Raw genomic sequence first — 11,947 nt, forward strand, 5'->3', positions numbered from 1 at the left:
AGTTCCCTCCATTTGCTCCATAATCAGTGCGCCATAATTGTATGGAAAATTTGTCTGACGATCCTTTAGTTCAATACTATCGACAATTGTGATAATGTTTTTGTGTTTCAAACGCAACAGTATTGCCGTCTCCTTACGAAAGGCCAGTACCGATTCATTGATGTCATCAAACTTTTGCTTATAGTAACCCATTGATACAATTTTACAGACATACACGTTTTTTGGATCATTGGGTTGGACAGGTATTGTCTCCACCTCATAGATTTGATGATCGTGTGCACCTTCACTGTACCGAATCGGTTCGGTAATTTTATAGCCGTGCGCTCTAAGCAGATTGCAATAGTGTTTCCTGTCGTCAAAATTGGTAAACCATGCCGTATCGTGTCCCTCGCCAGCCTTGTCCCAATCGGGCCACTTGTCCGACCAGTTTTCATGCAAATGATCCATTGGCGGTACCATTGGTTGCTGCTGCAGATATGATTCTTGCAGTTCCCACGGTTGCGGATCCAATAGATTTCCCTCCATTTGTCCGACCAATTCATCCATTAGTTGGAGAATCTCATTGTACTTACTTTCCTCTTCATCATCATCATTGACTGCCATTGTTGCTATTGATAATAATTGTGAGTTGAGATACAGTTGATTGATTGATTGATTTGTATATAATGGTAAAAATTGCTTTTTATAAAAAAAAATAAAGTTAACAATTAAAATTATACAGTAAAAATATAATTTTTTTAAAATGTAACTATTTTTTTTGTTGTTGTTGTTGGTTAGCATTTCTATACATTAGATCTCCAAATATTTTTGGTGATAATTTTAAAAAATAAATAATAAAACATTGATTATTAGATTAGTAGACAATTGAATAAAAAATTAGGCTTAAATGTATATTATAGACAGCCAGCAAAAAAAGTATTGTTTTTATGCAGTTATACATATATAAAATGTTAGTTTTATTACTTAATTATTATTTAGTTAGGTTAGATTGGGGTGGGTGTGAGGTTAGGAAGCAAATAATTTCCTACTGGATGTCTATAATCTACATTTGTTCCAAAAATTAAGTTATATGTAATTAAATTAATTGTTTGTTTGTTTAGAAACTTTATGTATTTTACTACTACTTACACATTACATCAATACTTACATTTCAGGTATTACCTACAGATCTGTGGTGGTGTCTGTCTATGTGTCTGTTTGTCTGTCAGTCATTATTGTTGCAGCCATTGGTGTCGCAGAGCTTGTCGTGCTGTTAGTCTGCGAAACTGTTGGGGACGGGTAAGTGAATAGATAAAGTTGATGATTGGTATGGTATAAGTTTTATAACTGTTTATAAAATCATTTTGAGTATATAGACGGCGTGTGTAGGTCCAGTAGAGACAGGCGCCCAAACTATACATATCCATTGGCGGTGTTAACATAGCTGGTAATGATGATCTCGCTGAAATTTTTAACTCAGGTGGACTGTTGCCGGTGCGATATGGATGTGCCACTTGGGATGCCGGCATCAATTGTTGGACATCTCCCTCATAGATATAGCATTCCTCAAAGTCKGCCAATTTGAACAAATAGGTTATTAGAGCACCGTTATGTACAACTCGGTACAATATGTTTCGGGGCGCAATTGCCATATGGACAACTGTAAATAGTTTGCCTGGACTAGTATTGTGCATATAATCGAGCGCCTGTACCACATCCCTGACCCAAAGCCGACACAACCATTCGGGTAGTCTTCCTTTATCACACGATCTTCTCAATTGATCAACAGTACCGTCCATTAGCTCCAAAACAAGTGCCGCATAGTTGTACGGAAAACCTGTTTGACGGTCACCCAACTCTATGTGGTCTATCGTTTGGATGATATTCGGGTGATTCATACGCAACAGTATATCCGATTCTTTACGAAAGGCCACTACCGACTGATCCATATTGTTGTCGTATTTCCGTTTATAGAAACCCATTGACACCACTTTGCACGCATAGTCTACCGGTTTGGTTACCAAAATCAACTGGTGTTCGTGTTGTTCCTTGCGTTCAGCTATAAGTTTAGTAATTTTATAGCCGTATTGGCCCAGAAGCTGTTTATAGTGTAACATATAATTTTCGTCCGATCCCCACGTCAACTGATGTCCCCGGCCAGCGTCTGTCCAGGTTGGCCACCTGACCGACCAATTATTTACTGTAGGTTCCCTTCCAATAGGTTCGGTAGTACGTCTGACCACTTCACCGACCAAGTTATCTAAGACATTCTGGACTTGTTTTTCATCTGAATTGTCGGCCATACCCTATAAATATACTGTATATATATATCGTTTAAAAAAAACAATAACTGCTAGAAGTTATTAGATTTTGGTTATTTCCTCCAACAAAAAAAATAAATAAAATATTTTTCATTAACAATAAATATTTGTTTAAAATTTTAAAAAATTATAAAATAGTATACGATAAATATACTGGTAATAAATTTCTAACATTACTAAAACAATTAAAACAAAAAATCTATTATAAGAGTTTTTACAAATACATTATAGAAAGTATTATCAATATTTATGATATAATAATTAGTTAATTAATTAATGGGCAGTAAATAACTATTTGTAACTATTTTTTGTGTGTATCTATTATTACACTTAAAAAAAGAGTCATTAATTTTTACTGGTATTGTGGTCATACCTACTAATGATACATAAATTTATATATAAGTTATATACTATACAATGGCTTTCATGTATTGTTGTTGTTATTGTTGGAGCCATTGGTGTTGAAGTGCCTCTCGTGCTGTTAGTCTATGGTCCTGATGTGTACGGGTCAGCGAATAGATAAAGTTACCCATCGGTGGTTCGTTACGATTGGTAAAGGTGTTGTGATAATTTTTAGTACTATAAATGCGATGAGCAAACAAACTGTATACAATACTACCCAAACTATAGATATCCATTGGCGGTGTCAACATTTGACGTAATCTGTCTATCTGTCCATCTTCTAGTTCGGGTGGACTATAGTTAGTCACATATGGTTTTTCCAATTTGGATTCGGGCATCAATTGTTGTTCATTTCCCTCATAGATACAGCATTCCTCGAAATCGGCCAATTTAAACAAATAGGATATTAGAGCACCGCTATGTACCACTCGATACAATATGTTTCTGGATGCAATAGCCATATGGACAACCGTAAATGGTTTGCCTGGCCCTGTATTGTGCATATAATCGAGCGCCAGTAGCACATCTCTGGCCAAAATACGGCACAACCATTCAGGTATTCTTCTATCGCTAAGCGTTAGTCTCAGTTCGGTAACCGTACCGTCCATTAGCTCCAAAACAAGTGCCGCATAATTGTACGGAAAACCTGTTTGACGGTCACTCAACTCTATGTGGTCTATCGTTTGGATGATATTCGGGTGATTCATACGCAACAGTATATCCGATTCTCTACGAAAGGCCACTACCGACTGATCTATGTTTTTGTATTTCCGTCTATAGAAACCCATTGACACCACTTTGCACGCATAGTTTACCGGTTTGGTTACCAAAATCAACTGGTGATCGTGATGTCCCCTGCGGTCAGCAATAAATTTGCCAACAGTGTAGCCGTATTGGCCCAGTAGCTGTCTATAGTGTAGCATTTCTTGTTCGTCCGATTCCCAGGTCAACTTGTGTCCCGGTCCAGCGTTTGTCCAGGTTGGCCATTTGACCGACCAATTATCTACTGTTGGCACTACATCATGTTTGTATTCATCGCTTACCTGATCAATCAGATCATCCATAAGCTCCTCTACTTGTTCTTTGTTTGAGTCGAAGGCCATACCTATAATTAGCAACAAACTAGTGTTACACAGAATTATCAGAATTTTTTAAAAACAAAAATAGTTAATAATCAATAAAAAATTTAAAATTAAAAAATCAAATCAAAAGGTTATTTTTTCTAAAAAAAAATAATTTAAAAACTTAAAATTATAATTAATTCTAGAAATTTGTGGTTTCTATATATATCTATAAATATAGAAATCAATTCAAACAATTTATCGAAATGTTTAATTATTATTTATTTAATAGTATAAATAAGTTATGTTTTAATTAACAAAATATTAGCTAAAATTTTCCATAATTATATGATATATAAGAATATAGTAAAATAAGGGCTCTATCTTAAAATCAGACCAAAATCGACTTCAGACTTCAGAGTCTGAAGTCTGATGAAACATCAGACCGGTATCAGACCTCTATTAGATCGGCATCAGACCTGTATCAGACCCGTATAAAAGCTCATCAGAACCCCATCAGACCTCCATCAGACCTCCATCAGACCCGTAAAAAATTAATTTTAATTTATTAAATTTAAAAGTTAACTAAATTAAACTTAATTAAATTTAAAATTAATTATATTAAATTACATTAAATTATATTAAATTATATTCAATTATATTAAGTTAAATTTCATTAAATTTAACTAAATTTTATTGAATTTAATTTCATTAATTTTAAAAATTAGATTAAGTTAAATTTCATTTATTTTAAAAATTAATTAAGTTAAATTTTATTAATTTTAATTACATTAAATTTCATTAAATTTAACTAAATTTAATTTAATTTAATTTAATTAATCTTTAAATTTAATTAAATTTAATTTAGTTAATTTTTAAATTTAATTAAATTTAATTTAATTAATTTTTTACGGGTCTGATGGAGGTCTGATGGGGGTCTGATGGAGGTCTGATGGGGGTCTGATGGAGGTCTGATGGGGGTCTGATGGGGGTCTGATGGGGGTCTGATGGGGGTCTGATGGGGGTCTGATGGGGGTCTGATGGGGGTCTGATGGGGTATTATATTAGTCAGATGGAGGTCTGATGAGCTTTTATACGGGTCTGATACAGGTCTGATGCCGATCTAATAAAGGTCTGATACCGGTCTGATGTTTCATCAGACTTCAGACTCTGAAGTCTGAAGTCGATTTTGGTCTGATTTTAAGATAGAGCCTAAAATAAGTATTAAATTTGAATTTTTTTATAATGATTTTTTAATGTTTTATTTTTTTAATAATTTATATTTTTGTTAATTAAATATTTTATTTATAAATAAATAATATATTTTGTTTTTGCATATTACTTAAAATTTTGATATATGTAATGTAATTATGTATATTATTTGTATATTAATATGTGTATTATATGTAATATTAAATAAAATATTATTGATTATTATTTCATTCATAAAATTATTCATTTTATTTAATAAGGTTAATTTGTTAGGATCATCTATCATATTATATAATAAAATAATTGTTATTAAAATAAACTAATAATATTAATACATAGTATGATACTGTATTATCTAGAATATTAAACATAAAATATTACAACATTTATATATTAAATGTTATATTAAAAATAATTATTATCACTATATAATTTTTATTAACTTATCTTAATTTCTATAACAATTATCTATACAATTGTTTATTTCAATTTCCTAATAAATAGTAATAAATATTAAATAATTTATTTCTAAATATATATATATATAATTAAAATATTATAACATAATAATGTCAACTATTGATTTGTTTAATGAGTTTACAATTTGTAAACTAATACCAAATCGTATTAAATATGAAATAAAATTATTTCATTGCACTTATATTAATAATTTGTTGTTTGATGTTATGTTTGTGACAAATGATGACCGCGTCTACGGGTTGGGCTATAATGGAAATGGTAGACTTGGGTTGGGTCATAATATACTAATCAATGAACCAAAATTAATAGACGAGTTATGCGGAAAACAAGTCAACAAATTTATATTTGGCAATACATTTGGATTGTGTTTGACAAGCGATCAACAAGTCTACAGTTGGGGTTCAAATGAATTCAAACAATTGGGTAGAACTACCAGTGCTAGTAGTAGTAGTAGTAGTAGTAATGATGAAAAGTACTGTAAACCGGCAATCATCGAGTTTTTTACCGATAAATTTATTAGTGATATCCAATGTGGTAAAGATTATTCACTGGCGCTGAACAGTGACGGTACTACTGTCTATGGATGGGGTGATAATAGCAGAGGACAGTGCGGTTGCGGACAACAATCTAAATGTATTGAAACGCCCACTCGGGTTATATTTCCGGACAACAACACCAACCAAAATATTGTAATCAAATCAATATATTGTCATACGTTATGTTCATTTGCCTTAACCCGCGATGGCTTTGTCTACAGTTGGGGTTACAATCAATCCAATCGTTTTGGTTATACCTATGAGTTTAGTTTTATCAGCGGCCTATTTTCAAGCAAACAATATCTAACTGAACCACAATTGGTTAGCGATTTAAGTAATATTAAATCAATTGCCAATTACTGGACCAATAAGCACTTTACAAATGTCATATATTTTCTGACAAACACTGGACAGTTATATGAAACGGGTGTTATTAAGAAAATAGTGTCTACTAGTGATCGATTGATTTTGATTAATGTCGACAGTATTTGTGAAAATTTTATCAAAATTAATGATAAATACTATGAGATTAACTATGATAATGGTTTTAAATTGGATGAATTGTTTGATTGCAAATATAGCTATAATTTTATTGATTTGATTGCTATGAAAAAAATGAAAACTATTGAAACAATTGATATTCGTTTATATGAAGAAAATACTAATAATATTAGAGAACGATTGGATTATTTTCAAAATACATTCATTAGACACAATAGATTGGATTCGGGAACCTATGGACAGGTATATAAAATCGAGGACAAAGTGATTGCCAACGATTTCTATGCCGTAAAAGTTATATTTAACGGTAAATTAGATAATAATTAATTTATCTATTGTTTAGTATTTATTTATTGTTTTTTTATATATATATATATTGTATAATTAGATCCTAATTTAAACAGTGATTTAATAGGCGAAGTAAAAAATTTGCTAAAACTTCGTTCAAAATTTGTAGTCAAATACTATGACACATGGTTTGGATCCGACTGTCTATACATACAAATGGAGTTATGTTCGCAAAGTTTGCGAAATATTATTGATATGAAAATCCAGACATTTGGACGAAAACCTAATGAATCGATTAGTTGTGTCGAGTATTATATTACTAGTCATCTGATGCTTGAAATGTGTGAATGTGTTGATTATTTGCATACAAGACAACCACCTATTATTCATCGCGATCTCAAACCCGCTAATATACTCATTAATACTAAACCAATTGATAATAGATTCATAAAATTATGTGACTTTGGTTTGGCCACTGAACACAATCACCGTATTGATGGTCAATCATCAGATATTCATACCAATAGAATCGGTACTAATCTATATATGGCACCGGAAGTCAATAGACAGGCCGATAGAGTACCGTATAATGAAAAAAGTGATATCTATAGTATGGCTATAATTATAATGGAGTTATTCGGCATTTTAGATATCAAGTAAGTCATAACTATTCAATAATAAACAAACAAACAAAAAATACTACTAAACTATTTAAAAAATTATTTTAATTTTTTTTTGTTTTTTTAGTAAATGTTTACAAATCTATATAAACAACAAAAATACTGATTATTATTACAATTTTATAAAGTAAGCCAGTTAAATTTGTTCTAATTTTATTATATAAACTTATAAAATGTTATTTATTTATCATGTTTTTTTTAATAAATTTTATTTTAGAGATTGTCTACAGTCATACAATGGTAATAATAATAATAATAATTCAGTTAATTATGATATTTCTAATTCAGAGTACAATATTTTTATATATAATGATAATAAACCTGAAATTTCACCAAGCAGAAAACTTTTAATTAAAAATATCCGCGATATTGTTTCTAAAATGATACTGGATAATTATTATAAGAGACCAACATGCAAACAAATTATCGATGAATGTAATAATAATAATATTATTAGTTTGACAACTAATCTAATTAATACAACTACTGTTAGTAAACTATTTGATGATTTAAATATTAGCAATGATAATATTTTTCAACAAATATTTGACATCAAATTTTTTCAATAACAAAAATTTAAGTTAGCTATATATATATTATATAGTTTAATAGTTTATAATATTATATAATGGTTTAATATAATATCTATATTTAAATTATTAAAAATGTTTAATTTTTTGTAAACTAAATAAATAGATATTTAATTTGATTAATTTTAATTTGTATATAACTAGTTAGTTCCCCGTAAAACATTAATTTTTTATTTAATTATTAAAATTAGTAATAGAATAATTACTATTTAATGATAAAAATATATATATATTTTAAAAATTATAACTGTTTGAATAATTTTTAAAAATAAATTTTATATAAATAAATTGTAATTTAGTTGTAAATTTGTTAAATACATATTAATAATAATATATTTATAATATTAAATATAGTAATAATAATAATAATAATGTACTTTATTTGATAAAACTGTATAAAATAAAAATAATTAAAACTTTTTTGTTTGTTTGTTTGATAACATACTGTACTTTAAACGCAAATCAAATATATTTATATATGTTTTAAGTGTGACATCTCTTGTATTGTATTTTCAGTTGTTTTTTATGATAGTTTTGATAAAAAAAAATTTTTGTCGATAAAGACATCCAAAGAAAACATAGACACAGACATAATGGCTGATCCATTGGACAATATAATTGTCTTTCATTGTATGCGTAAATCACTTTTGGATGAGATTAACAACAATGACTACAAAGACTTTGATGATGATAGTGATAGTGAAGATAATTCACAAAACAATGATTCAGTAGACAAATGGTTGTATCCATTGGCAGACATTTATGAAGAAGAAGAAGAAGAAGAAGAAGAAGAGGTAAATTAGTTTCGTGTTTATGTATAAATGATTTTATTTTTTTATAAAAGTATTAATTGATTTGATTTTTATTTTATTTTAGTCAACAGTTAACCAAATACTTATCGATGATGTGTTGATAAACATCTTAAATATGTTGAATCCGAAAGAGTTGTTTCAATTGCAAAGAGTTAGCAAACAGTTTCAGTATTGTTGTCAACAAAGTCTGAAAAAAGTAAAAGTATTGCGAATCAGATCACAACTGATGACTGACAACGACAACGACGATGACGACGAATGTTATACAACTGACACTTTGATTATCACTGGACTGAAGATATATTATATGGATATTGAATGTCTGTCCGACAAACTGCCAAACATTGAAGTACTGGTCGTTAGTCCCGAATTGAGTCTCGACTCGTTGTTAATCATTAGCCAAAAGTGTCCGCTAATTGATTCGCTATGTTTTGGTCCGAAATTTGCTGAAACATTGACTGACGACAAACTGATGGCAATTCTCGACATCTATGGCGACCAACTCAATCGTTTGCGTGTCTATTGTCCACAAATTGGCAATTCTGATGATTATAATAGTATGGAACAGTCGGTTATGGACACACTGTTTGAATTAACGTTTGAAGTGTTTGAGTCGCGGGACAATCCGTACACGAAACCGGATAACTTTCTCGACAACGATATGAGCGGCAGTTTTGCCTGTTTTGGTCTAAAAGATGGTTTTCCGCCGACCGGCGATTTCCAGACAATTTTCTTGACAACAGTGGCCACAAAAGAGATTGAAAGACGATTCAAGCGCTACTCTGCCGGCCAATGGTTTTGTGTGTTTGGTCGCGAAGAGACCGATGGCGTCGCTGCCGATCATCCAGTGGTCAAGTCGTCGATAGAGTTCATTCAGTGCCGATTCGGTGATCTCATACAGTATTGGAAACATCATTAAACAACACTTAAAATTGATTATCAAAAAACCAGATAAACCACTGAATATCTATTCATTTGAATTACTAAAACAACGTTTTTTTTATTTATCATTTAATTTCTATCATTTAATTTCTATCATTTAATTTCTATCGTTTAATTCTGCATCAGCTTTGGAAACAATATATATATTTTTTATATTTCTAATTGCTTTTACAACTAAAATAAAAGCAATAATTTGTATTGATTTGTATCGATCAACAATTTCTATAAAAAAAATTAAGATTGAAATAATTGAATATTTCAACAAATTAAATAAATAATTTAATTTCTAATGTTTAACAAATATATTCAATATACGATAATCTTTAATTATATTGATTAATACAGGTATATTGAATATACCATATATRTATACTGTTTGTGTGTATATATAGGATAATAAATTTTTTTTATTACTAAATAAATTATTAATTTAAAATTTAGGAAATTTAACGTGAATTTAAATGTTTAAAAAAGTTATATAAATATTTAAAGTTAAATTATATATATATTTATATTCAGTTATCAGCTAAATAAAATTCAGCTGAATTAATATATGAAATCATTAACTGAAAAAATTAGTTATTTTGAATCTCATTTGAAATTTGATTTCTATATCAATCGTGTAATTTGTGTGAAAAATCTGAATGAAACAGAAAAACAGTAAACAATTGTCTTCGTCTGTATCGGACAGTGTGGTCGATAATACCATCGATGGCCAGTCTTGTAGTAGTAGTAATAGCCAACGCTGTGCTGACACACCTAACGGTGTTGACCACCACTACCATCAATCGGTCACCAATTCAATGGTCAACGGTTTGTATACATTTCCAAACTGTTATATGAAACCAAAGAAATCGATGCTTAAGAGCAAAAATATGTCAATCAAAGGGTAAGTCAATAGCGAAGTTATTTCGCTGATCACTATATATCTGATCCAATACTTTACTTATGTTGTAGTGACGACAGACCAGTCATGAGTGTTTGGTTCGCCGAACCGATTGATCAAATCAAGTGGTTTATTAAAGAAGAAAAAGACATTCAGTATTCATACCATTCAATGGTTCTCCGAAGTGACAAAACCCGAAAAGACAAACAACAACTGATCAATGAAATCAATAGCAATAGTATCAATGGTATGAATGAGTTCAGCCATAAAATGACTGACCAGTTATCGTCGTCGTCATCTTCATCGACAACCACTGGACATCCAATGTCACAATACTCGTGCCGAAGACTCAGACGACGATACAAAAAGCAATAATTATTTTTACTGATGGCTTGTAATGTGATTATTGATTGATTTGTTTGTTTGTTTTTGGGATATTCATTATATCGATAATCAATATATTGATAGAATAAATGATTTCAATTAAAGTCTAAATATTTTGTGTTCAAATTACTTATCTTCAAAAAAAATATAAATTAGAAAATAATTTTTTATTTTAAAGTTTACACAATTGTTTGCAATTTAATCTAAAATGATTAAATGTATTGTCAAATTAATTAATTGTTTTTTTAAATTAAATTTGAAGACAACTTATCTTTTATCCAATTTTTTTAGATCATATATTGACTATAAAATCTATATAAAATATATCATTAAACAAATGATAATTAATAGGCAACAGTAGTGACCAAAATAAAAAAAATTTTTTTAACCACTTATAAGAGCTATTAGTTTTACTATTAGTTGTTATTGTAGGTATGGTTGTATGGGAACAGTCTAACCCATCCTAAAAATAATATAATAATAAATTTTTTTGTTGCTAAAACACTGTAACAAATATATCAAATAACTATTATTTTAGTGATATTTCACTGTTTTATCAGTTTTTCTATCATTTAATGTGTCGGTGAAGACAACCGAAAAAATGGCCGATTTTTTGGATAATATATTTGATAAAGTAGTGGCTAATGACTGTGTGACTAACATAGTCATCGATAATGTAATAAAAGATGATTCAGTGGATCAATGGTTGTATCCATTGGCAGACATTGATGAAGAGGTAAATTAAACAATATTTTTGTTGTATTTTTAAAAAAATAATTTATGTATTAAATGATAAAATATTTTAGTTGATACTTAACAACGATGGGCGGGGGTTCGGAATTTGGGGGGCGGAATTGGGGGGGTTTAGAGTAT

The 11,947-nt window shown here is 29.7% G+C and overlaps 4 protein-coding genes across 4 annotated transcripts; 3 read left to right on the plus strand and 1 right to left on the minus strand.

The window, feature by feature from the left end:
* Nucleotides 1-2,740: 2,740 nt before the first annotated feature.
* On the minus strand, nucleotides 2,741-3,805 carry LOC128962764 (caM kinase-like vesicle-associated protein). The gene has a single exon (XM_054309166.1). It carries the CDS (start codon nucleotides 3,803-3,805, stop codon nucleotides 2,741-2,743), a length of 1,065 nt encoding a protein of 354 aa, XP_054165141.1.
* A 1,856-nt stretch (nucleotides 3,806-5,661) lies between these two features.
* LOC128962765 (RCC1 and BTB domain-containing protein 2-like) lies at nucleotides 5,662-6,592 on the plus strand. The gene is made up of 2 exons (XM_054309167.1): nucleotides 5,662-6,475; nucleotides 6,573-6,592. Exons 1-2 carry the CDS (start codon nucleotides 5,662-5,664, stop codon nucleotides 6,590-6,592), a joined length of 834 nt encoding a protein of 277 aa, XP_054165142.1.
* A 2,051-nt stretch (nucleotides 6,593-8,643) lies between these two features.
* Nucleotides 8,644-9,810, plus strand: LOC128962767 (uncharacterized). The gene is made up of 2 exons (XM_054309168.1): nucleotides 8,644-8,844; nucleotides 8,927-9,810. Exons 1-2 carry the CDS (start codon nucleotides 8,644-8,646, stop codon nucleotides 9,779-9,781), a joined length of 1,056 nt encoding a protein of 351 aa, XP_054165143.1. The 3' UTR covers nucleotides 9,782-9,810.
* Nucleotides 9,811-10,369: 559 nt separating this feature from the next.
* Nucleotides 10,370-11,076, plus strand: LOC128962564 (uncharacterized). Its single transcript, XM_054308947.1, has 2 exons — nucleotides 10,370-10,693; nucleotides 10,762-11,076. Exons 1-2 carry the CDS (start codon nucleotides 10,449-10,451, stop codon nucleotides 11,063-11,065), a joined length of 549 nt encoding a protein of 182 aa, XP_054164922.1. The 5' UTR covers nucleotides 10,370-10,448; the 3' UTR covers nucleotides 11,066-11,076.
* The last annotated feature ends 871 nt before the right edge of the window (nucleotides 11,077-11,947 follow it).

Source organism: Oppia nitens, unplaced genomic scaffold, assembly GCF_028296485.1.
Source record: "Oppia nitens isolate AA-2021 unplaced genomic scaffold, nextdenovo-longstitch-racon4-pilon3 scaffold6_pilon_pilon_pilon, whole genome shotgun sequence".
Taxonomy (NCBI): domain Eukaryota; kingdom Metazoa; phylum Arthropoda; class Arachnida; order Sarcoptiformes; family Oppiidae; genus Oppia; species Oppia nitens.